Source organism: Gigantopelta aegis, chromosome 10 (genome assembly GCF_016097555.1).
Source record: "Gigantopelta aegis isolate Gae_Host chromosome 10, Gae_host_genome, whole genome shotgun sequence".
Taxonomy (NCBI): Eukaryota; Metazoa; Mollusca; class Gastropoda; order Neomphalida; family Peltospiridae; genus Gigantopelta; species Gigantopelta aegis.
This window is the reverse complement of record NC_054708.1, coordinates 31,296,209-31,322,464: the sequence shown is the minus strand read 5'-3', so window position 1 is coordinate 31,322,464 and position 26,256 is coordinate 31,296,209. Positions and strand designations below refer to the sequence as shown.

The 26,256-nt window shown below is 37.1% G+C and overlaps 2 protein-coding genes across 2 annotated transcripts; one reads left to right on the top strand and one right to left on the bottom strand.

Annotated features, from left to right (window-relative positions):
- The first annotated feature begins 894 nt into the window (after positions 1-894).
- On the top strand, positions 895-7,347 carry LOC121383221 (mediator of RNA polymerase II transcription subunit 28-like). The gene is made up of 4 exons (XM_041513106.1): positions 895-977; positions 3,708-3,774; positions 4,247-4,359; positions 6,368-7,347. Exons 1-4 carry the CDS (start codon positions 912-914, stop codon positions 6,743-6,745), a joined length of 624 nt encoding a protein of 207 aa, XP_041369040.1. The 5' UTR covers positions 895-911; the 3' UTR covers positions 6,746-7,347.
- Positions 7,348-13,576: 6,229 nt separating this feature from the next.
- LOC121384614 (palmitoyltransferase ZDHHC16-like) lies at positions 13,577-26,025 on the bottom strand. The gene is made up of 9 exons (XM_041515073.1): positions 25,907-26,025; positions 24,932-25,216; positions 23,784-23,978; positions 23,428-23,539; positions 21,126-21,259; positions 19,559-19,627; positions 17,433-17,678; positions 15,703-15,773; positions 13,577-14,278 (listed from the first exon to the last, which is right to left on the bottom strand). Exons 2-9 carry the CDS (start codon positions 25,151-25,153, stop codon positions 14,164-14,166), a joined length of 1,164 nt encoding a protein of 387 aa, XP_041371007.1. The 5' UTR covers positions 25,154-25,216; positions 25,907-26,025; the 3' UTR covers positions 13,577-14,163.
- Between the last annotated feature and the right edge of the window lie 231 nt (positions 26,026-26,256).

Genomic DNA, 26,256 nt, shown 5'->3' with positions numbered 1-26,256 from the left:
CATATTGCCTGGATCATGGATTACGATATATCGAGGATGAACTCCATGTTATGTTTGTATGTAAGCGTTATAATGTAGGCCCTGCTAAGAGATCACCATATTTCTAAATTTATAAAAAAAAGTATTCATCGCAAACCTTTATAAATATTATGACATCAGAAAATTTGGATGTATTAATTAATGTATGTCTTTATCTTTATAATGTGCAATTTTTTTGAATTACTTACATATTTAAATATATACCTATAGCACACTGTGCAAATACTGGCCTACAATTACATGCGCAAAAATGTATGACAGTTTCTGGCTGTATTATGGACCTATGACCTTTATACTGAATAAATTGTCTTGTCTTGTCTTGTCTTGTCTTGTCTTGTATTGTATTCATAATATTAGAGTTAAAGTTTGTTTTGTTTAACGACACCACTAGAGCACATTGATTAATTAATCATCGGCTATTGGATGTCAAACATTTGAAAATTCCGACTCATAGTCATCAGAGGAAATCCGCTACAGTTTCCCTAACGCAGAAAGGGATTTTTTTTATAAGCACTTTCCCTACAGACAGTAAAGCACATACCATGGCCTTTGACCAGTTGTAGTGCACTGGTTGGAACGAGAAAAATCCCCATAATATTAGAATGTCACTACACAGGGTATTCTTAATTATTAATTAGCAGCATTTTAAATACTAAAATATAAATAATAAAACCAAGTATCATTAATTTAATTCTTAACAGTTTATAATAATAATAATAATAATAACAACAACAAATAAAGGAAGCTAAAAAAAAGTTTTACTTGTATGGTATTTAAATGTTACATCCACGTTTTAGCCCATACCACAAATTTTCTTTTAGCGTACATTATCGAACTATAACGAAAATTCCCGAGCCAAATACAAAACAACGATGGCTGGCTTTGGTGAAGAGGATCATCCTACACATTTAATAGACGAATTCGAAACGGCGTTTCAGGTTTAATCAAGGAAAATTTACCGCAGTGTTTTAGTAGTAGGGTATAGGTTTCAAAAACACAACTGCGCTAGGCTTCAAATAGCTCGTGTGTTCTCTAGTCAGGTCAAGTCACAGGGCTTTACGTGCACATTCAGAGCAAGGTATTGTAGCGCACGCCTGTCCTGGGCACAAGAGCCGGCCTTGGTCGGTTCCTCCGTCCAGGACAGGAAAGGTTGGGGTGGGAAGGAGGAGGGACCGCGGTATAATATCCGCCCGGTCCCCTCCATTATTTTTAATTAGGGTTAGGGTTGGGGTTAGGGTTAGGGGAGGGGGGGGGGGGGACCGGGCGGATATTTTTCCGGGACCGCCTGCACTGGCAGGTGCAAGGGAGCATCAGCAGCCCCGGGGGTGGGGGTGGGGGTGATTGGATAATGGTGCTCTACCCCTGCCCTGTTTATATGTTGTCAGGAAGGGCTAGAGGTAACGTTATGTATTAAATCAAAATGATCGCCATCTGCCATATTTAAAATGAACAGTATACCTTAAATCTGATGCTTTCATTTGAACCAAAACATTAAAGTTACCATCGACATCCCAAACTGTGTTCACCTAATGACAAAAACATGAATACGATATTTACGGAAATACTATTTTACATTTTCCAGCTACAATATGTGAAACAAAATAAATTGCAATCGGTTAATGTGAAAAATCAACAATGTGGACATAAAACAAATCCATTCTAGTAAAAAAATATTAAGCACCCTCCAGTAAACAGGAAAGAGTGCAACGTTTCTAACTGTGTTCAGGCACATGCGTTTGCAAAAAGTATTGTACCACGCATGTGCGATTCGTCATTTTCCATTTTTAAGGCCACTACATAAAAAATACATGTTTGTTAAATATGCACAATTGACGAACACGTTTAATATTTTTTAAAAAGGAAATATTCAGTTTGTCACATGTTCTGGTCCTGTCCACGTTTTACCAACACACATCACTAACACTTGATGTCAATACAGATAGGCATTACGTTCATACCAGTGAATAGTTTGTAAAATATAATTATTTTAATTAATTGATTCTTAATTAACACAATTTATACACTCAAAATTATTTACAATTGTTATGAATGGATTATGCATATTATTCACTACAGTAGAGGCACAAAAATGTAGCATACATTTTGCAGATCGAATATAATAATTGAAAACAAATTCTAACAACAGGGGGCTTAAAATCATAAAAATTAAATGATTTGGCCTTGTTGATCTGGCATGTATGAGGTCATGTGACACACACAGAATGGTAATTCATCCTCCTCCACTTTAAGTCAATTTCTACTTGTCATGTGGACCTGATATCAGTAATTTTAAGGAATAAACGAAAACGACTTAGTAAAATTAATAATTTTAGGGGTTTGTAAAGTTTTGTATTTAAATACTTACTTGTCTGAACTTTATTGGTAATGAAAATATTCCTGAACTGTGAAGAAAAACATCACAAATGAACGACTAGCAGACGACAACAAATCGGATGTTGATTGCGTGAACCATTCATTAGAAAACAAACTGAACGGAGTTGCAAGCATAACGCAGTTAGGGACGTTGATGATACATGTTGTTAAGCAGTACCAATAGTTATGTGCATATTTAAAAAACATATTTTTTGTGTAGTGGCCATAAAAATTGAAAATGACAAATCGTGCATGCATGAAATTTTTTAATTTTTATTTTGCAAACACATGTACCTGAACGCAGTTAGAAACCTAATGCACTTGACTGTTTACTGGATGATGTTACACTTTTGTTTACTAGAATGGATTTGTTTTATGTCCACTTGTTGACGTTTTACATTACTGATTGGAAAATATTTTATTTCATATACCGTAACTGAAAAATGTAGAATATTCTTAACAAAAGTATCGTATTCATGTTTTTGTTGATAGCTGAATGCAGTTTGAGATGACGATGGTACAAGTCAAACCGTACCAAAACGGAAACATACCCAACCAAAATGTACCCATTTTGTTGTCAAAATAACAACAAATTTATGAATATTAGTATGATTTATATGTTAGCTCGCGTTTATCCTGGACATCCGACATGAGTTTATATGAAATGTTTTAAAAAACATTCATTGACAAGGTTTCTGCTCGAAAGAAATGTTTTGGTATGGCTCTATCGAATTGAATATTTACAATGTGTGTGATGAATGCAACTGCAGTCGACAAGAGCCTTCCCCAGAAAGAAAATGGGCTTAGGATAAAATACTGATAAGAGTCATTAATTTTGGCAAATGGTCATCTTAAACAAATAAAATCTGCAAAAGAAATTGGGTACTATGGCACCATACCTGTTTTACCCTCTGGCAGAAACCCTGCCTGACATGGTCAGATTGTGCCTTTTAAACTCTTTAAAAAAAAAAAAAAAAAAAAAAAAAAAAAAAAAAAAAAAAAATACAACAAAAACTTACCACTTGAGGGAAGCATAAACTTGTAAGCAAAATAGTTGAATAATTAGCTCCAATTTCCTATGAATTAACCTGGCATAGCTGAGCAGACATTCTGAAATAAACCAGGCCTCTTTCGTCATCTGATTACCGTGCTCTTTCCATGGCCTGCTTTATAAATTACATTTAAGGTCATTTTCTTAAGATGCATTATGTACAAGAAACTATTTTATTTGTGTGTTAATTTTCATTTCTTATTTATGTATTTTGAAATGTTTTATTATTATTATTATTTTTCAGAACTGTATTACCCAACTCACCAGCCAAGAATATTTCAATGTTACTGATTCAGAAGAAACAAAGACAGGTACATTTTGGTAACAAACTTACAGATTTTACACCTACTTGTGTAACACCACTCCACATTAATGATTTACTAGGATTCAGGGGCGGGACGTAGCCCAGTGGTAAGGCGTTTGCTTGAGGCGTGGTCCGTGTGGGATCATTCCCCATTGGTGGGCTCATTGGGCTATTTCTCGTTCCAGCCAGTGCACCATGATGGGTATGTCAAAGACTGTGGTATGTGTTATCCTGTCTGTGGGATGGTGCATATAAAAGATCCCTTGCTACTAATGTAAAAATGTAATGGGTTTCCTCTCGATGACTGTGTAAAAATGACCAAATGTTTGACATCCAATAGCCGATGATTAATAAATCAATGTGCTCTAGTGGTGTCGTTAAATAAAACAAACTTCTTGTCTGTTATTTTCATTTAACTACTTAGTTAAAAAAATTTTTTAGATTGAAAGATGTACTGACACATATATTTTTGCTTTCAGGAGTTGAGCATTCTCTTCAGAAGTTTCTAGAGCTAGCCCGACAGACAGAGGCACACTTTCTTAGTCAGAGACTGATTTTGTCGACTCAGAAACCAGACCAAGTGCTTAGAGAGGTACTGAGATATTTATCTTTCAGCAGCTTAGCTATAACAGGACTTGAAATAGGAATTAAAATATGGCCTGTTATTTAAAACAACTAGGTCCTATTAAAAAAAAAAAAAAATGGCCTGCTGAAAATAAGATAGCACAGTCAGTGGACGATAGTGTGAAAAATTAGGACCTCTGAGATGTGTTTTAAAGCATTAAAATATGACTGAATTACAAGCTAAATAACAGATGAGATAATTGTAATATATATATCAGGGCTAGCTCCGAGTCAGCAGAAAATGTCTCCAAATTATCTATTAAACATAATAAATTGAAGAAAGCCATTTATTTTCTAACAAAATATTAATTATTACATAAAATTATTTCACCAAATCAAAGAGCTAACCCGGCATATCTCTCTTTAAACATTGTATTTTGTGGATAGTGGGTGTTATATATATACTCTTCAAAAGAAGAAACGCAAAACCACATTGTCGTAACATTTGGAGAATTGATTTAATTATTGAATGGTGAGTCCGATAATTACCAAATGTTGCAGGATTGTTCACAATTCACTCTAGTCCATTGTGAGTAAGTGATAGGACACACCACCAAGGTCAAGGTCATCTGGAGTCAATACCGGGTGTGGCCTCCGCGTGTGTTGACAACTGCCTGGCACCGCCTGCCCATTGAAGCAACCAGAGTACGGATGACGTCCCGGGGGATGGTGGCCCACTCGGCCTGCAAGGCTGCTGCCAGCTCGGGCAGGGTCTGGGGCTGTGGTTGTCGCTGTCGGAGGCGTCGGTCCAACTCGTCCCATAGATGCTCAATTGGGTTCAAATCCGGTGATATCGATGGCCAAGGAAGGACATTAATGTTGTTGTTCTGTAGGAAAGCCGTTGTGAGACGTGCTGTGTGAGGCCTGGCGTTGTCATGTTGGAACACTGCGTTGGCGTTGGCCATAACTGGAACGATGTGTGGCCGGAGGATCTGGTCAATGTAGCCCTGTGCATTCAGGTTGCCCTGCACGTGGACCAGGTCAGTTCTGCTAGTGTGTGAGATGGCTGCCCACACCATGACACTACCCCCGCCGAATCTGTCCACTTCCTGCACGCAGTTTGCCGCATAACGTTCACCACGACGCCTATACATGCGACATCTTCCATCATGACGTCGGAGCAGAAATCGGGACTCGTCACTGAACCACACCTGTCTCCATTGCAGTTGAGGCCATTGTCGATGAATCTGGCACCACTGCAGTCGGAGTCGACGGTGTTGTGGTGTTAAGATGACACTTCGAACTGGACGTCTGGCACGAATTCCTACCTCACGTAGGCGGTTCCGTACGGTCTGGTTGGATATCCTGCGCAAACCTGGTATTGCTGCGGCTGTGGAGGTGGCAGTAGTCAATCATTCCCGAAGGTGGCGTACCCGGATGTAGCGGTCCTGCCCGGGGGTAGTGACCCGTGGTCGACCGGATCTAGGGAGGTCACGTGTTGATCCATGTTGCTGGTAACGGTCCCACAGTCTGGAGATGGTGCTTGGGGACACATGGAATGCCCTGGCAACGGCCGTTCTAGTCGGCCGATGGCATTGTTTCTCTGCGGTTCACTGAGACGTGGCATGTCCTGGATTGTCAACTGTCGGCCAGATACAGAGGCCAGGCAAGCGAACACCCTGCACTTTTATACTGTCGGTGTTCATGTTGCACGTGCAGACAACGCACGTGCAGTGGTGACAATGTTTGCACGTGGCTGCGTTTTTGCGAATATTCACATTTTGGAACTTTATTGTACAGTAGCTGCGTTTTATCGAATGTAACCGTAGGAATGTGTTTGGGACATGCAATGACCTTATATTCACAAAGCATGAACCGGTAGGAAACATAAAATCGGAGTTATAACCCATTTGTACCCTTTTGCGTTTCTTTTTTTGAAGAGTATATATATAAAAATCTCCATTGGATCGATTTAGGAACAGCCCTAAATTTAATAGCATTGATTGATTTAAATGTTCTTTTCTGCACTGTTCTAGGATATTCAGGACCTAAAAATTGAACTGGACCGCAAAGAGAAGTTGATAGAAAAACACCATGACCGTCTGCAGTCGTGGCAGAACCTTTTACGTAGCATGCAGGGAAACACCACAGGGCAGCCTCTGCCACAACAGCCACCCCCATCACAACCCCAGGCTTCCTCCCAGATGAACATGCAGCCCATGATGCAACAGCAACATCCCCAGCAGATGTCGCAGTATCCAGGACCGCCGAAGACAGGACCCGGCATGCCAGCAGGACCTGTCCCTCAGAACTTCATGCCACCTCCACAGCCGCCTCCATCGTATCCACAGGGAGGACCTCTCGCATATCTTGAACAAACCATGTCGAACATTGGGATGCCAGATCGCAGATAGCAGTCACTAGTGATTCGGCCTGTACATCATAACATTACATGGGGTTCATACGGGTTATGGAAGTCATGTAAAGTCGTGGAAATTTAAAATGTCATTTTCCAAGTCTTGAAAGTCATGGAATTCTAAGTATGGTCATCGAAAGTCATGGAAGATTAATATTCATTGATAAGTGTAGTCAAAGGGGAATAACTTAACACTAGTGAAGGTGGTGTTATACAAAGCCACCAACGTCAGTTCTTTACTTTGTTATCGCCCGTCGATGTAGGTTTAATCAAATTAATTTTCTTCCATTTAAAATAAATAGCACAAGAATAAATCACAAACCATATAATAAAAACTAATGCTGCTAATGATCACAGAAAAATATAAAAAGTAATGAAATTTGGTTTGCTTGAATCCCATTACATGTCTTCTGGATACTTGCTGGACATAAGGAATGTCAGACGGAAGATAGCAATTACCAGTAATTCTGCCTGTATTATTATATACCATAACATTACATGTCTTCTCCATGCTCAGTAGTCGGCCCATTGCATTTTACCCATTCCAACCATGTCAGATATTAGATTTACTAGCTGAAAAATAAAATACTTGTGTGAATACCCATACACGTCTTGATGGTCAGTGATCATCCATCATGATCAACTCGGTAAGCTTCACAACTGATATATCAAAGGGAACTAGACCCCCCCCCCCCCCCAAAAAAAAAAACCCTGATCAGAAGTAGGAGGCAAGATGTAGCCCAACCAATGGTAAAGTGCTTGCTTGATGCACGGTCAGTCGTCAGTCTAGGATCGATCGGTGGGCCAATTGGGCTATTTCTCGTTCCAGGCAGTGCACCACGACTGGTATATTAAAGGCCGTGGTATGTGCTATCCTGTCTGTGGGATGGTGCATGTAAAAGATCCCTTGCTACTAATGGAAAAATTTAGCGTGTTTCCTCTCTAAGACTATATGTCAAAATTACCAAATGTTTGACATCCAATATCTGATGATTAATACATCAATGTGCTCTAGTGTTGTCGTTAAACAAAACAAAAAACTAAGCAATAGTAGTGTTGGTGAGTTTCTTTTGTTGATATCATGTGTGGCAATTGGATTTTTGTTTTTTGTAAGGATGACGCTCGGGAGCATCTTGACTAAACACTGACGTCCAATAATCAATGTTTAATAAACAGTGCGCTCTAGTGGCATCGAACAAACATTTCTTGAAGTAAATAAAATAAATTATGATAAAATATTGTTTTCTTTCCTAAGCAGTAAGACATCAACAAGAACACTGGAAGTGAGATGACAATGTATGTAATGTGCCAACACATATACTGAACCATAAAAGAAATATGACTATTTTAATATTTATATTTTTTCATGATACAATTAATTTGGTAGACTTAAATTGCACTTAATATGTTCACAGCATGTTACTCATTTTAAAGGCACAGACCCTAGTTTCAACTCGTAAAACTGGACACTAAGTTTAGTTAATCTACAAACCTGTAACACATTTGGATAAAGTTGCAACAGAGTGAAAGAAGAGTGATCTTAAAACTGGGAAATATCCTTAAAAAATAGACCAGAACTCTAATCAATAACCATTACTTCTCAGACGCACATGCCTTTTTAAAAATATGAAAAATTCATTTTGTGGTATTAAAAACAACAGGATGATTAGAAACACTTCGGTTCTACGGAAATGGATAATCTAAAGAATAAAATATAAGTAATATTTAATTTCAGTGATCATAAATGGCTCTAATAGTGAAAAATATGCTGTAGTTTTTAAAAACTAGGGTCTGTCCCTTTAATAGACAAAAAGTAATGGGATTCAAACAGAAGAATTTAAATAAATTAAAGAAAAATAAATTACCGTAATGTTCACGTTACTTTTATTGTTACTTTTATTGTTCGGTATATTAAATTGGACCATAAATTGCATTTTTATGTCTATAAGGAACCAATGAATTAGCATGTAACTCTATTATAAAGTGAAAAAAAAGAAGAAAAAAAAAAAGATTATTAAATTTTAAACCTATACCAACTCCAATAACATTTAAAAAAAATTCAGAGTACTGTAAATAAAAATGTTTTTTTTTACCATCAAATTGTATAGGTTAAATCTCCTATATCATTTTGATACAGGGATGAAGTCAACCGATGGAACAGCCAAATTGTGTTATAAGATAATTAAAATTCATTCTTAATATGTTTTAATCTGTAAAATATCAACTTCGTATAGTTACGGCAACACACCACCATTTGTTGTGTCGTTACTTGCTGTAGCTGCTTAATATAGTCCCGTTTAGAAAATAGTTCCTCACAGGTTTTTTTTTTTACAAAATTCTGATATGGTTTTTGAAATCTGTTTGTTGATTACATGTAGGTTGACCTCTGTAGTATTTAAATAACCCACTGGTTTGAAGTAACTTGTTATAAGTAGTACTAACTGATAACAACTGTGCAAGTCGTATGGTGCCACTTGTATATCAGCAACACAAGGCGGTGGTCGGGAATAGGGGCCATTAATTGAAAACTTTCGTGGTCGACCTATGTTGATTTTTTTTACACGGTACTTGTCAGTTGAGAGCACTCCCTAAAATTAGTAGTCACATGACCCTCTCGACAGTATTGCATTTTTCACAAAATATATTCTGACATGGAAATTGTATTCAACTGCATGGAGTAGTTAATGGTGGTGTGTAACCTTAAGCAGTATATTTCTCGTTATATGCCAGTTCATTGGTTCCCTTTTGATGCAAACGGACTAGATAACATTATAAATTAACATACAGAGATTAAAGAGTCTTGATTTCGTTTTATTTTAATTGGCTAACCGAAACATTGATTGTTTTTTTAGACACTCCCTTGAGGTTTTAATTGGAAGTAATTCATGATTATTGCCGGTTCCTTCTCCAAGATTATACCATGTTGCCATATTTTTTTACCAGCCTCGGTGGTGTCGTGATTAGGCCGACAGTCTACAGGCTGGTAGGTACTGGGTTCGGATCCCAGTCGAGGCATGGGATTTTTAATCCAGATACTGACTCCAAACCCTGAGTGAGTGCTCCGCAAGGCTCAATGGGTAGGTGTAAACCACTTGCACCGACCAGTGATCCATAACTGGTTCAACAATGGCCATGGTTTCTGCTATCCTGCCTGTGGGAAGCGCAAATAAAAGGATCCCTTGCTGCCTGTTGTAAAATAGCAGCCTATGTGGTTACAGCGGGTTTCCTCTAAAAAAACTGTCAGAACGACCATATGTTTGACGTCCAATAGCCGATGATAAGATAAAAAATCAATGTGCTCTAGTGGCGTCATTAAATAAAACAAACTGAACAAACCATATCTTTTACAACTAATAGCCACATAAGCAGACATGTAACTTAGTGGATGAAAAGTTAAAAAAAATTGTTTTTGTTTAACAACACCACTAGATCACATTGATTTATTAATCATTGGCTATTGGATGTCAAATATTTGGTAATTCTGACACATAGTCTTACTTGCTACATTTTTCCATTATTAGCAAGGGATCTTTTTTATGCACCATCCCACAGACAGGATAGCACATACCATGACCTTTGGAATATCAGTTGTGGTGCACTGGTTAGAGCGAGAACTTGGTGGATTAGTGCTCATGGTAGTTTGATGCAGAATTGATGGTGAACTGTTGTGCTATTTCTTTTGTCCAGGACAGGTACATGTATATCAATATCTGTGTTATATACCGTCATGTCTGTCAGGGGAATACACAGATTAAAAATCACTGTCATGTCTGTCGGGGGAATACACAGATTAAAAATCCTGGGCCCAGTTTCACAAAACAGCGTACGCCTAGTTTTGCACGTAAACGTAAATCGCCTAAGAACTGCTAGTCGTATGTCTTGAAATTGTTAACCATGTGTAACCAAAAATAATGCACGGTGTTCTCACCAACGGGTGTGTAAGAGATATAATTTATTTTCTGAATTACATTACTTTTTTAAATGACCAATGTAATGAAAAGAAAAAGGAATGAAAAACATGTTCATACAAAAGCAGTCTTTAATTAATTATCTAAGTGAACATTTATACAAATGTACTGTAATGTAAAATACATATGTAAACAAATATATCACATCAAGATTATTTCTTTGATCATATTTATCATACTGCCAAGACAAGTACATCATCAGGAAAAAAAAAAGAGCAAAACATAGCAAAATGTCTTAAAAAACAAAAACAAACAAACAAAAAAACACAAGTATATACTTCTACCATTTTATACATTTGAGTGTACATAGCAAAAAAACTGAAAGTATAAAATCGCCCATAATTTAAAAAAAAGTATAGATATCATGTAAAGAGTTTATTTCCCAAACACTAATTAAATAAGATATTTTATTCGATACTTAGGCTGACCTATGCCTATTGTACATTTTATTTTAAGTAGTAGTTTTACACTACTAAACAATATATATGAAATTAGTCATTCAAGTATTTTAATAATTGTTATACAACTATTTTTACATTTTGCCGTAAGTGACGATAGCATATGTCATAAACTGACAGTTTTAACTCCATAAAATGGAGTGTTTTAATAAATGTACAAATTTCTATGTGGTTTCAACACACACGCACACATTTTTTGTTTGTTCATTTATTTTGTTTCCATGCAATACTTTTTCTGTTGATACCTAAATGCACATATAAACACAAAAAAACACCAACCCCCTCCCAGAAATACATGTACTAACCATAATAATAAACTTTTACTTTACATAAACAAAATAATTAACTATTTTTCTTCTTCTTGGATTCTGAAAATGTACTATGAAAAATCAAGCAAGATAAGTTCTGTTTTTATCAGTCATCTTCTCAAATGGATGTCGACTTATCAAGGGGCAGGATTTATCTGTCGGTTGAGTGCTTGCTTGAGGTGCTTGCGTTGCAGGATCGAACCACCTCGGTGGATCCATTCAGCTGATTGTTTTTCTCTCATTCCAACCAATGCACCACAAACTGGTCAAAGGCCATGGTATGTGCTTTCCTGTCTGTGGGAAAGTGCATATAAAAGATTCCTCGCTGCATTAGGAAAAATGTAGCAGGTTTCCTCTAATGACACAAGTCAGAATTACCAAATATGCTCTAGTAGTGTCGTTAAACAAAATAAACTTAACAATATCAGTTAATATCATAAACATTCTGGTGCCAAAACATCTGAAAATGTCAGTACTATAAACTGAACACAGACTCCTATCTCGTTGCAATTGAACATGAAAAAACCCCCATCATGTTGGTCATAAATTGCTTTTTTAAATAGTTTTTTTTTTTAAAGAGTGAAGGAGGGAGTATAATTTATTTCATTCATAATTTAATTTTTGAGTTTAAAATGTGCTAATTTCTGTAATCTACCTAACAGGCCAAGACAAACACATCAGGTCAGAGTTTTCGAGGTATCGAAATTTAAATTATAAACTTGACTGTATTTATATAAATACATTTTTTAAAAGTCTACATTTGCTGTGAAACAAAAAGCTCTTCAATATTAGCGTAATGCAATTCTGTGGTGTTGAGTAACAAAGAGTCCTTGCCCCGAACTCCCCCCCCCCCCCCCCCAATACTCCAAATATAAAGGTGTGCACCACCTAAATCCACTCCTGCTTATACATTATTGTAAGACACCAAAGACCTAACAGTATATGTCTATGTTTATATTCAGGTTTGTATAACAAATTTGTAATGAACACAAAACCATTAAATACACAGATTGCACTAAACCCTGTACTCTAACCGGACTGCACACATTGTATAATACAGATAGTCACAAACAGGCCACTTGTCTTTAAAGACTGATTATCTAAATCAACAAAAATAGTACACACTGACATATTAATCAGCCAATCTGAAAGTTGTACACTCCATTCACTTTAATATTTATTACATATATATAATTTTATTTCCATTCATATTTAAAAAACCTTATATAACACTTGTACAAAATGTATTTTTACAATGTACACCATTAGGGCTATCTCTGGGTATACATTTTTTTTGTTTCAAAATTCTCCATTAAACTTAAAAAATTGCAGAAATCAACAATTATTTAAAAAAAAAAATCAATTATTACCTGAAATTATTTCATCAAATTAAAATAAAACTCGCTAACTGCTTTCAAAATTTGCAACTGGCGAATTTGATGAGTGCCAGAGCTATCCTTGACTATACATGTATAGTGAAACAACATCACCATAGGTTAACTACCTATGTTTTAAACGAGGGGATCATTCAAATAATATTTTCCTCCGTTGTACTTGTACTTGAATACAACATGCTTGGTTTTGTTTAAATATCACAGCTATAGTGAATATTTTCATGACACTAAAGTAAAGCAAGAATCTACAATATGTACCAAATAATAACTCCTGGTCTGGTGCTTATAAAACTTTTAGAGTCCAGACTCGAGACTCTAATAGAAAGAAAGAAAGAAATGTTTTATTTAACGACGCACTCAACACATTTTATTTCCGGTTATATGGCGTCGGACATATGGTTAAGGACCACACAGATTGTTTTAGAGGAAACCCGCTGTTGCCACATAGGCTAGTCTTTTATGACAGGCAGCAAGGGATCTTTTATTTGCGCTTCCCACATGCAGGATAGCACAAACCATGGCCTTTGATGAACCAGTTATGGATCACTGGTCGGTGCAAATGGTTTACACCTACCCATTGAGCCTTACGGAGCACTCACTCAGGGTTTGGAGTTGGTATCTGGATTAAAAATGCCATGCCTCGACTGGGATCTGAACCCAGTACCTACCAGCCTGTAGACCGATGGCCTGCCACAACGCCACCGAGGCCGGTGAGACTAATAAGAGTCTGAGACGTGAATGTCATGGCAACACCATACAAACTGAATGCTTATGACGTCATTAGAGATTGAGTCTGAACTCCTATTAAGTTTTATAAGCACAGGCTCAGATATATATCAGAATGATAGTAACAATGTGAAGCACATAATTTTGTTCTTACAGAATATATGAAAACATCTACAGGTCTTTAGATTGCACCAAAGTCGAGGTGATAAACACTGCACCCAAAATACATATGCCCTAAACAATCACGCCCAAATTAAGTACAAACATGCTGACCTTGAAATATTTCACCTATATATAAATCACCGAAATGTTAAGTTTAATTACATTAAAATAAGTTGAAATTAATATCTGAATACAGACAACCCTACAGCAGCTGTTAATGACAGTACAGAACTAAAACCACCGTCCTGTGCTCGGAAAAGACAAAAATCCAACGTTGTGGCCAAATTAGTGAGATTTAAAACCCTGATCTATGACAATCTGCCTCCTGAGTATTTGAGTATATGAGAACTACTACGATGCATGTATAAATATCACTGAATCAGTCTGCATGAAGTTTATGTCATAACAACTGAAGCCCGTTAGTTTGATCGAGACGATAAGTCGCAGTCTTCCACCGCAAACCGTTTCCCTCTGATATATGAGTTGATGGAAGCAGAACCCGTCTACAGAATGACCTGAAACCAAAGAAAAACGGAAAAGAAAAATTAGGCAACAGGGCTGACAGCTCTGAAGATCGAGGTCCCAGAGTAGAAACAGACCAGAGGAGATATGTTTTGAAAATTAAAGTTAAAAGTTTGTTTTGTTTAACTACACCAATGGAGCACATTGATCCATATATCATTGGCTATTGGATGTTAAACATTTGGTAATTTTGATGTCTTTGAGAGGAAACCCGCTACATTTTTTTCATTAGTAGCAAGGGATCTTTTATATGCACAATCCCACAGACAGGATTTCACATACTACAGCCTTTGATATACCAGTCTTGGTTCACTGGCTGAAACAAGAAATAGCCCAATAGGTCCAATCTCAAACTGATCGCACATCAAGTGAGTGGTTTACATTTGGAAATTAAAGTTGCAATATCACCTCCCCATCCTGTAATATCTTTTATTAAAGAGACTCTCCCAAGTTTGCTACTACAGTGAAACCTGTCAAAACTGGACCATCTGTAAACCAGAATTCCCTCAAAACCAGGGTGTTTTGCAGCCCCGTTTTAAATATCTGTACAGAAGAGAACCTCTCTAAACCAGATATCTCTTAAAACTGGACATTATACATGGTTTAGAGGAGTTTCACTGTATTATAAGATGTTTCTGACTAGTGAAGCATTTTTAATGACTAATATTACATGTTAAATACATTTTATTGCTTAGAAACGGTCTGTATATCCAGTATTTTTTCTGGTCATCCTAACAAATATGTAGTAGCTAAAATGTCATTTTACTTACTTTAAATAGCATATTTTGTTTAGATACTATTGTTTAAATATGTACTTTGTAAGGCAGTAACCATGGCTCCCCAACCTGTTCACTGCCTATGTTCTGGGGGCAATAAATCTATTTTTTGTACGTAAGTAATTATAGGAAGAAAACTCCAGTTTGGACAACTACAAACACAAGAATGCTGAGAAAGACCTTGTATATACAGACATCAAAATTCTAAACAAAGCAAGAAGTATTTAAGAGGTAATTATAGTTATTAAAAGGTCTACATTAGTTAATGACACCACTAGAGCACACTGATTTATTAATCATTGGCTATTGGATGTCAAACATTTGTTAATTTTGACAGAGTTTTTGAGAGGAAACCCGCTACATTTTTCAATTAGTAGCAAGAGATCTTTTATACACAGTCCCAGACAGGACAGCACATACCACAGCCTTTGATATACCAGTCGCGGTGCACTGGCTGGAACGAGAAATAGCCCAATAGGCCCACCGACAGGGATCGATCCCAAAACGACCGGGCATCAAGCTAGGGTTTTACCACTGGGCTAAGTCTCGCCCCCCCAGGAGAACGAAGCCAAATAAATCTCAGCAGAAGAATCCACTTGTACAGATTAGAGTAAGCGTTTTGTTACTATAAATATACTTACCTGAAATTGGTTATACCCCAAAACATCTTCCAGTTTTCAACGATGCCAAAGTAATATGGATTTCTAAATATCTGAAAGGATCACAGTAAAACAGTTTAGTAATATTTGAGGTAGAAAATAATTTAAAGAATATACAATAAAACATACATGTAGCCATATAATACTATACTACAATGTATATATACTATGGTGTAGAGGGGGACAAAATACATAGTTGAATTATTGGGAAATAAATACATTATACAATCATAGGTGTATGATATTTGGGGAATACCCCTAGAATCAGAATTCACGGGGCTTGAGTAGGTTTTGTTGGGCATAATTTGAAAAATTATGAGAAGGGAAGGGAATGTTTTATTTAACAACGCACTCAACACATTTTATTTACGGTTATATGGCGTCAGACATATGGTTAAGGACCACACAGATACTGAGAGAAGAAACCTGCTGTCGCCACTTCATGGGCTACTCTTTTTCGATTAGCAACAAGGGATCTTTTATATGCACCATCCCATAGAAAGGATAGAACATACCACGGCCTTTGTTACACCAGTTGTGGAGCACTGGCTGGAGCGAGAAATAGTCCATTGGGTCCACCGATGGGGAAATTATGAGAAATTCATGGTCTATTTTGAAAATGACAGTGGACAATAAATGTTGAAAAAAGCCCTTCTCAAATTCAACTAGCCCTCCAATTATCACATTGAAATTTAACTGAAGAGACAAAATCAAAACCTATGAATAAAGAATAAAGTTAAAATTTATATAAAAAACATGTTATTAAGTTTTAAACCCATACCAACTCAAAATAAAAATAAACTGAAAATGAAAGAAAGAAAGAAATGTTTTATTTAACGACGCACTCAACACATTTTATTTACGGTTATATGGCATCAGGCATACATGTATGGTTAAGGACCACACAGATTTTGAGAGGAAACCCGCTGTCGCCACTACATGGGCTACTCTTTCCGATTGGTAGCAAGGGATCTTTTATTTGCGCTTCCCACAGGCAGGACAGCACAAATCATGGCCTTTGTTGAACCAGTTATGGATCACTAGTTGGTGCAAGTGGTTTACACCTACCCATTGAGCCTTGTGGAGCACTCACTCAGGGTTTGGAGTCGGTATCTGGATTAAAAATCTCATGCCTCGACTGGGATCCGAACCCAGTACCTACCAGCCTGTAGACCGATGACCTAACCATGACACCACCGATGGCCGGTCATGATGAGTAGCAGATTACTTTGTGCTTTTTATCAAAGAACAAGAATGGGAACAGTTTTCATATGGTGCCAAAATTGTCAATTTGGAAAAATCTTTGAGAAACACATCATAAAATAAACTTGTCATATTGTGAAATACATATAATACATACCACAAAGAATACATGATGCAACTATTGTAATAGTATTTCTACAACTAATTATTTCAATTAATTTTAAAGCCCCTCCCCAACCACACACTTTCATTAGCCATAGAGAGTATGCCTATTTAAGAGCAATCTGAACCCTGATTGAGTAACAGTATTATCTTTAATTTTAATGTACAGTAGATTCTCGTTGGGTTGAACTCGGAAGGGTCGAATATACCACAACGCTCGAACCAAAAACAAAGTCCCAAGTTACACGTTGTTGACAGATTGGTTATGATGAACTACCCGATGGGTCGAACACTTTCTCGAGCACTGACAGGGTTCAACCCAATGAGATTCTAATGTATCTTTTTACAAGTCCTTTTTTCTTCAATCGTTTCCTCTCCCTGTTGTTGATGTGCACCTCTATGCTGGTCTCGGCCCGACTGATGAGCCGACAGTGCCACAGAGTGAGCAGACCGAGGGCGACCGACACCCCGGTACACAGCAGGAACTGGAACACGATGGCGTTGTGAATCCACTGGTCCTTCAGCGGAATACTGAACACCACTGTCACATCCGCGCCACTTTCGGTGAGATCCGGACTGTCCAGCTTCTTTGTCTGAAAATCATCATTGTCATAGTTACAGTCTACAGAATAATACTGAACACCACTTTCACATCCGGTTCACTTTCAGTGAGATCCAGACTATCCAGCTTCTTTGTCTGAAAATCATCATTGTCATAGTTAAAGACTTCAGACAGAGAGAATAATACAGCAGAATTCTGAACACTACTGTCAATTCCGGTTCACTTTCCAGACTATTCAGCTTCTTTGTCTGAAAATCATCATACTCTCAGTTATACTCTCCACAAACTATATATATATATTAGGGTTGAAAATTAACATGAAAACCATGGTCGCCAGCAGGGCCAGTTGAAGAAAATGTTACTGGCCCTTCTCAAATTCAACTAGCCCTCCAATTATCACATTGAAATTTAACTGAAGAGCCAAAATCAAAACCTATGAATAAAGAATAAAGTTAAAATTTATATAAAAAACATGTTATGAAGTTTTAAACCCATACCAAATCAAATAAAAATAAACTGAAAATGAAATCCAGTATAAATAAAAAAATGTTACTTTACAAAGTACCATTACATTATACATATTCAATCTCATTTTTCATACATTGTCTCTGAAGGAAAATATAATGCAGTACAAAGAGACTAAAGGTAGAACTGCGCGTTCTTTAGTCAACTAGTCTGGGAGTGGCAATTCTTTTTGTGGCGATGCAAGAGGGATGGAATAAACTTTGTGTCGATGCAAGTGGGGTGAAATTCCCAGAAAATGATTCCCTGGGGAGTGGCTGTTCTCCTACAGACGAGGCTCTAGAAAGAGATCCATGGAATCATACCCATTCGACCCTGTCGAGATACGGCCATAATCATGTATTACGGTTTTGTCATTCAGATTACCTTGGATGTTCCATCAATTGCCTTAAACTATGCAGTTTCATGGTAATTTGTAAAAAAAGAAAAGAAGTTTTAATTGACACTGCACTTTTACCCCAATAAAATGTTATTTAAAATGATATGGGTTTAAAACTTAATACATTATTTTGGCGCTGTCAAAATATATAGCATGTTCTGTCTTCTTGTGCCAGATCTGTAGTGTGTTTTGTCATATTCGAGTCAGTAACAGTGTGTTTCTTTTTTAATTAGTATCATACTTGCCCTAATTGATGGTCGCCTAACGGATTACCTTTGTAAAATTCTTAGTCACCCTTTGCCAATAAAGGTTGCCACGGGCGACTGCTAATTTTCAACCCTGATATATATATATATTATTATTATTATTAATTTTGAGAGCTCGTTCAAAAATAGTGTCATAATACATTTTTAAATACAATAATCATAAATTGAATTTAATTGTCCCATTCCCTGTTATAATTACAATATTACGACTATAATAGGCTATGTCTATCAAATTGTCCCCATCATACTTGGTAACCCCCCACTCCCCCTCTGCCACTGGCAAAGCCACTGGCGATGTCAGAGATATAGGCATGGCAAAGCTGTTGGGTTACAATCTGCACTTCTCTGACAATTCTCTGTGTCGATATTCCATTAAAATAAAAAGAGTGTACATTTATTTAGTCTGTGGACGAAATATACGGTAAATAACTAATACCAAAAAAAAAAAGAGAAAATTATAGTGGACAAATTGTCCTAGAACAATTTTTGGTTGTGGACGAATCATCTCGAGTTCAACAGTGGACAAATGTTTAGTGGACGAATCGTCTGTGGGTGAATCATCTGCATCCCAAAAATACCCCCCCCCCCCCCAATAAAAACAAAACCCATCTAATTTATTTTCATCACTTTTAAAAACTATTTGTTTATTTAATTATAACAGCACCAAAATTCTACATTAAAAAAAGAGAAAAAAAGCACTATATAATAAGTCAAACATTTCCTTTTACAGTGTATAAAACTTACCTCAATTATACTTTCTGGCTTGGTAAATATATACTTAAGTGGGTACAACACTGTAGGGAAAAGAATATGCTGAAAAAAAGAAGAAGATAATTAAAAACACATATTTTAAACATAAAATACAAATAAAACAATTCAGCAATGAAATAAATTGAGAATTGTATTCAGGTTATCAGCAGGTTAGGCATGACAAACAAAAAAACCCCACTGATTCAACCAAGAGGGATGGAATCGATGACCCACTACAGTTTGAGCCAAAACTCTACCACTAATAGTGATGACACCACTGGCTTCAAGAACATAGATCGATGAAGAATTCAAACTTATAAATCACCATGGGTCAGGGACTTTCCAATTAAAAATTAATGCGATCGGTTAAAAGGATAAATTTTGGCTTTTAATTTTGTGTTTATTTGTTGGCGCCTGCAATGTCATAACCACGATGTTGTAAATATAGGGAGGTGGAGTTGGCTTGGTAGATGTGAGCAGTGTATTCTACAACAATCCGCAGGCAAATATGGTCAAACCAAGGAAAGGAAACATGGTAATTGCCAAACTCGTCTACATGATGGGAGAAAAGGGCCTTTTTATAAATATATTTTTCAACAAAGAAGAAAACACATAGGCCTACCATGGCCTTTGATAAAGCAATTATGGAGTACTAGTTGGAATGGAAAAAAAAATCTTCAATAAGTCCACAAAGAGATGGATCCTGAGAACCACTGCACTCACGTGCCCACTCTACCTTTATGCTACATCATGCCAAACCCCCAAAATATAACTATAAACAATCTACTCAATCTAAAATAACTGGGGAGGGCCGGTAAAATCAGGACATAGTATCACTAACATAGCATTTTCTCCAACTAAATAAAAAAGCATTTAGGCACATGTGCAGAAAATTACACAGGGGGTTTAGACCATTTTCCATAGCTAGCCAAAAGTTCCAGAGTGGTTCAGGTCAGACACCCCCTGGAAAATATATTTTAAAAAAGAAGAAAATTTGCTTTTAACAAGGAGTGTTGAGCCCCAAATCCTCCCCATGCACATGTGCCTGCACTGTTAAATCAAAAAGAATCCCTCCCCTCGTATTTTTATGCCTGCTAAATATTTATTACCCATACGGGCAGACAGATGTGGGGGAAGAAAAGTTATCTTACCCTAGATATGTTTTGACGTCATAAACAGTGCTTCACCATAGGCGATTAATTGTGTGTAAGAATATTTTCCATGGCGGAAGTCATGTCAACAACTAACTTACAACATCAGCAATACGTACGTCACAGCAATTATGCAACGTTGTCTCTTGTTCTCAACTTGCAGATTTATTTTCAACAACAGTGTCGTTCGAAAATATTCCATAAAATGATAAATACTGAAAATGGATAATAAATAAAAATACCCAACTTGCTACTCGGCAATACCGTTTATCTTGCATGAGTAAATTGATGTTGTCCTTCCCTCGCCAAAGGCTCAGGAAGAACAACATCAAATCACTTGTGCAAGATAAACGGCATTGCCGAGTAGCTCGTTAAGTATTCTCTAAGTCTCTGATACAGTTTATTCAGACCTTGCTGCCATGGAAATGCTGTTTGAAGAGTTCAAAGCCGATACAGGAGATGTAGATGGTTCCGCACCACATGTAGAAACAAAACATGAAGAAGTACCGGTGATTGTGCAGACCAACACAGTTGTTCAGCCATGCTGGCATCATAGGTTGAGGAAGTAACATAACAGTTAAACATGTTTTAGTAATGCTAGAGGGTAAAACGGGTACAGCACTGTACCCAAATTGTTTTGCAGATTTTATTTTTTTTAAAGTTAACCTTTTGACATAATTAATGACTCTTACCATTACTGTATGATTTTCTTAACCCTGAAAAAACACCTAAACAATTTTATTTCTTGGAGAGGTCCCCCATAGCCCCTGTTGACTGGTTGCATTTAATTCCATAGCGCCATACCAAAACATTCTTTCTGACAGAAACATTGCTAGTTATCATGCACAGTACATGTACTTTAGCCAAGTAGAGGCCAAGTGAAGAGGTAAGGAACGTAATGTGACTGCATTCAAGCATTCATAAATATATATTTAAAAAAACCACACGGAGAAGTGAGGGCGACCGTACGAACGACGCAGTTATTTAGCCACATAGAAGGAAGGAAATGTTTATAAATTTAACGACACACAACATATTTTACTTACGGTTATATGGTGTCAGACATATGGTTAAGGACCACACAGACATAGAGAGGAAACCCACTGTTACCACTTCTCTTACTCTTTTAGATTAGCAGCAAGGGATCTTTTATATGCAACATCCCACAGACAGGATAGTACATACCATGGCCTTTGTTATACCAGTTGTGAAGCACTGGCAAGAACGAGAGATAGCCTAATGGGGCAACCGACGGGGATCGATCCTAAACCGGCTGTGCATCAAGCGAGCGTTTTACCACTGGACTACTCCCGCCCCTAGCCACAAGAAAGTAAAAGTTGACAAGTTTACTGATATATAAAAGTCACAGTGTTAGTATAAAATCACTTTGCTATGCTACATTGTTAAAAGAAAAATCATATATTCTTATAATTGGAAGTAGTTATTGTTATTGCACAAATCTAAGATATACAGTAGTTTAGCCACACTGAGATAATTCAGGTACTGATGGAATAATGCTGAACCACAGAATGGGCATTTCCCCTTCTGCCATGTATTAATTTCCAGAATAAAGAGCCTGATTATTATTTCATAGTATTTTTTACCAAGAAAATAATTATACACTTGGAATTATAAAACGTATGAACCACAGAATTCCTTTACACACGTCTCTGTATAAATGGGGATGGGGGGGACGTAGCCCAGTGGTAAAGCACTCGCTTGATGCGTGGTCCATTTGGGCCATTTCTTGTTCCAGCCAGTGCACCATGACTGGTATATCAAAGGCCGTGGTATGTGCTATCTTGTCTGTGGGATGGTGCATATAAAAGATGCCTTGCTGCTAATCGAAAGGAGTAGCTCATGAAGTGGCAACAGAGGATTTCCTCTCTCCATATCTGTGTGGTCCTTAACCATATGTCCGAAGCCATATAACCATAAATAAAATGTGTTGAGTGTGTTGTTAAATAAAACAGTTCCTGTATGAATGGCTCCACACTAACACTTTATACCATTCACACACTGTCATTTGCAATAGCTCACCTAGAATATTATTTCCAAATGAAAAGGAATGAAATAATTAACGTAATAGTTCACATTTTGAATGGTGTGACTGTACAAATCTTCACAAATAGTTAGCCAAGCCAATGTCATACGGTAAGGAATAGCCTATTAATGAATCAGTTGAAACTTAGAATAATTTTAACCTAAAAATAACCAAATATGGCAGGTCTAATTATGATATTGTACGTTTAAAGGGACAGACCCTAGTTTTTAAACCCTACGACATATTTTTCACTAATAAAGCCATTTTTAAATAATTTAAATTAGGAGTACTTACATTTTATTATTTAGAATGTTCATTTTCGTACACCTAAAGTGGTTCTGGTCATCCAGGATTTTATAATAACTCAAAATACATTTTTCATAATTCTAAAACCGCATGTTTGTCTGAGAAGTAATGGTTACCGAGACAGAAACTAGTCTATTTTAAGACAATATTTTCAGCTTTAAAGATCACAAACTTCAGCTTTTCTCTGTTATAACTGTATCCAAATGTTTTGCAGGTGCGTAGATTAACTAAACTTACTGTTCATTTTCACAGACTAAAACCAAGGTCAGTGCCTTTAAGGTTTTAAATATAAATTTTAAAAATAAGCTGGAGCCATAGCCCCTTGGCTCAGCTGGCTGTGTAACTGTGAGAGTCAAGGATACGACAGTGGTGGTCCATCTTGAGTATACACTTGCGGCAGATCGTACAGTGGTGAGTGCGGGGAGGCTTCGGAGAGATGCACTTCTTACATATTGACACACTCTCTGGAACAACCTGCTCAACAGAAGAAAGGAAGGTCTGTATCAATGCAATGCTTTGTATCAGGGGACCATCACAATTATCAACTTTTACACAAACTTGTACAAACGTCACACAAGCTGAGATGGGGTTAATGCCAATGTATACTTTTACAACAACAAAAATGTTGATAAAAATATTCCTTCCCATTTCTTTAAACTTTCAAGAAAATAACTGGTAACTTGTTTATTATCCTATATCTTTTCATGCTTTGCCATACCTCCGGTGGGTATCCCGGGCTGGAGAAACAGGCCATGACGTAGTTGAAGACAACCATCATGAGAAGCCAGTGACCGAACACCATGTGGAACGTAGTCGAGACGATGTTGCCCTCATACATGATGTTTGGCAGTAGACACACGTAGAAGATGCCGACCACCAACGTCGTGAGAATTACAACTACTGTGACCATGATCTGAAAAACACTAACTTGCATCAACGTCGCCAGGAATGTTTGAAAGTGTAAAAATATTTTATTTTTTAAAAATTTTGATTGGTGAAAGGTATGCTCCAGATGCGAATCCAGGGGGGGGGGGGGGGGGAGAGAAATGCTGAAGGGCTTGTACAGCCTTTTTTGCAGACGTCAAAAACATAATAAGAGTCTGTTAAAACACCTCTTACTATGTCCTTTCACAAACCCCTGGATCGACGCGGTTTAAAAATTGATTAGCAACTAGTACTTAATGTTTTAGGGGGGTGAGATGTAGCTCAGTGGTTAAGTGCTTGCTTGATGCACGGTCGGTGTGAGATCAATCCCCGTTGGTGGCCCCATTGTGCTATTTCTCATTCCAGCCAGTGCACGATGACTGGTATATCAAAGACTGTGGTATGTACTACCCTGTCTGTGGGATGGTGCATATAAAAGATCCCTTGCTGCTAATCGAAAAGAGTATCCCATTAAGTGGCGATAATGGGTTTCCTCTCTCAATATCTGTATGGTCCTTAACCATGTCTGACGCCATATAACCGTAAATAAAATGTGTTGAATGCATCGTTAAATAAAACATTTTTCTTTTTTCTTTAATGTTTTAGAATTATGTAGTGATCTCAGAAACTTACATGGTGAATTGTGATGCAATACTGAACAAAACGTACTGTTGAAAGGGGTTCATTTTTATAACTAGTACTATATTTTATGGTTAACATTTCATTTTTTTTTTATGACAAAGAATTGCAAATAAGAAATATAACTGGCAATAGAGGGGTTATTTGACCCACCCAACCAAATGGTCCTCAGCTATTATAGCATGTCCCCCAACCCATAAAAAACAGGCTACCAAAAATACTGGTTGCACTGGAAATAAAATCCACATAAAAGTAAAAGTAACAATATCTTTAAAGTTCAATACCACATCTATATGTACTTACGGGGCCGAGGTATTTGGTGAAATGGTCCACACACCAAAACATAGGTTCAAAACAAGCGTCCCCGAAACTGGCCCATGAGGAGAAGTCGTTGTAGAACAATGTTCTATATAAAAGAGCAATGTTCTCTTTCTTCTGCTGAATCCACATGTTCAGTCTGGATGGGCACTGTGAAAATCGCCATGTTATGCGCCCCATCGTAACTGAATAGCCCCGAGACAACATTCAAATGCTGGGATGACAAACAGTGCTTCACTTTACTTCAGAAACATCATCACTGCGGAAAATCTGCAAACAGATAAGCAATATATTAGTAACATATTTAACAATTATGTCATACTCAGCGGGAAACAGTTAGGAAACCTTAACTTATAAATTTAAAAGATTTATAAGATTAATCTTAATAAAATTTTCCAACTGTAGGCATCTAACCAGTGCAGAGGTGTTGGAGCTGGAGTAGCACGGCCACCCCAATATTACAACAACAAATGATTTAAAATTTAATAGAAACATGTGCACCCCTTCTGGCACCCACCATTCTGACTCCCCAATGATACATTTTAATAGATTGTTAATGCGATAACACTACTGAAAAAAACTAAAAATTTTGTTAAACATTTCTACAATGTTAATCATTATTTTTTTTTAAAAGAATGGGGCGGATATCTTTCCACACCATCCCAGTCAGGATTGCACATATCAAAGCCTTTGATATACCAGTTGTGGTGCACTGGCTGGGATGAGAAATAGACCGATTGTCCCACTGACAGGGATGATCCTAGTGGCTACACCAACCTAGCATCAAACCAGTGCTTTACCAGAGGGCTACGTCCCACCCCTTAAAAAAGAAGAAAAATATTTATGGATAAATATTGACATCAGTTATGTCCCTTATTTTCTGACGCCAAATTAACAATGACATTCACAAACATCCATATTTCTCAATATATAAATAATAGTTCTATCAACCGGTCCTACATCTGTTTGGTGTGAAATATTCTTCTAGGTTTTCTTCTAGGTTGTCACGTAAGTCCTGGCTGATGCCAACAGATGCGGTGCATTTTGCTCAGAAACACTTCTACTACTTTCAATTTGTTTTCACATCTTTCGTAAATAAGAGTTCCATTACCGGAAACGGCTAGTGTTGTTACAAAAATGCCATACAGCCTAAGTCACCGTAGCTTTGGTGATCTGTCTGTCTGTCTGTCTCTCTCCCTGCGTGTGTGTGTGTGTGTGTGTCTATATATATATATATATATATATATATATATATATATATATATATATATATATATATATATATTACTCAAAAGAATTTAAGGGTCAAA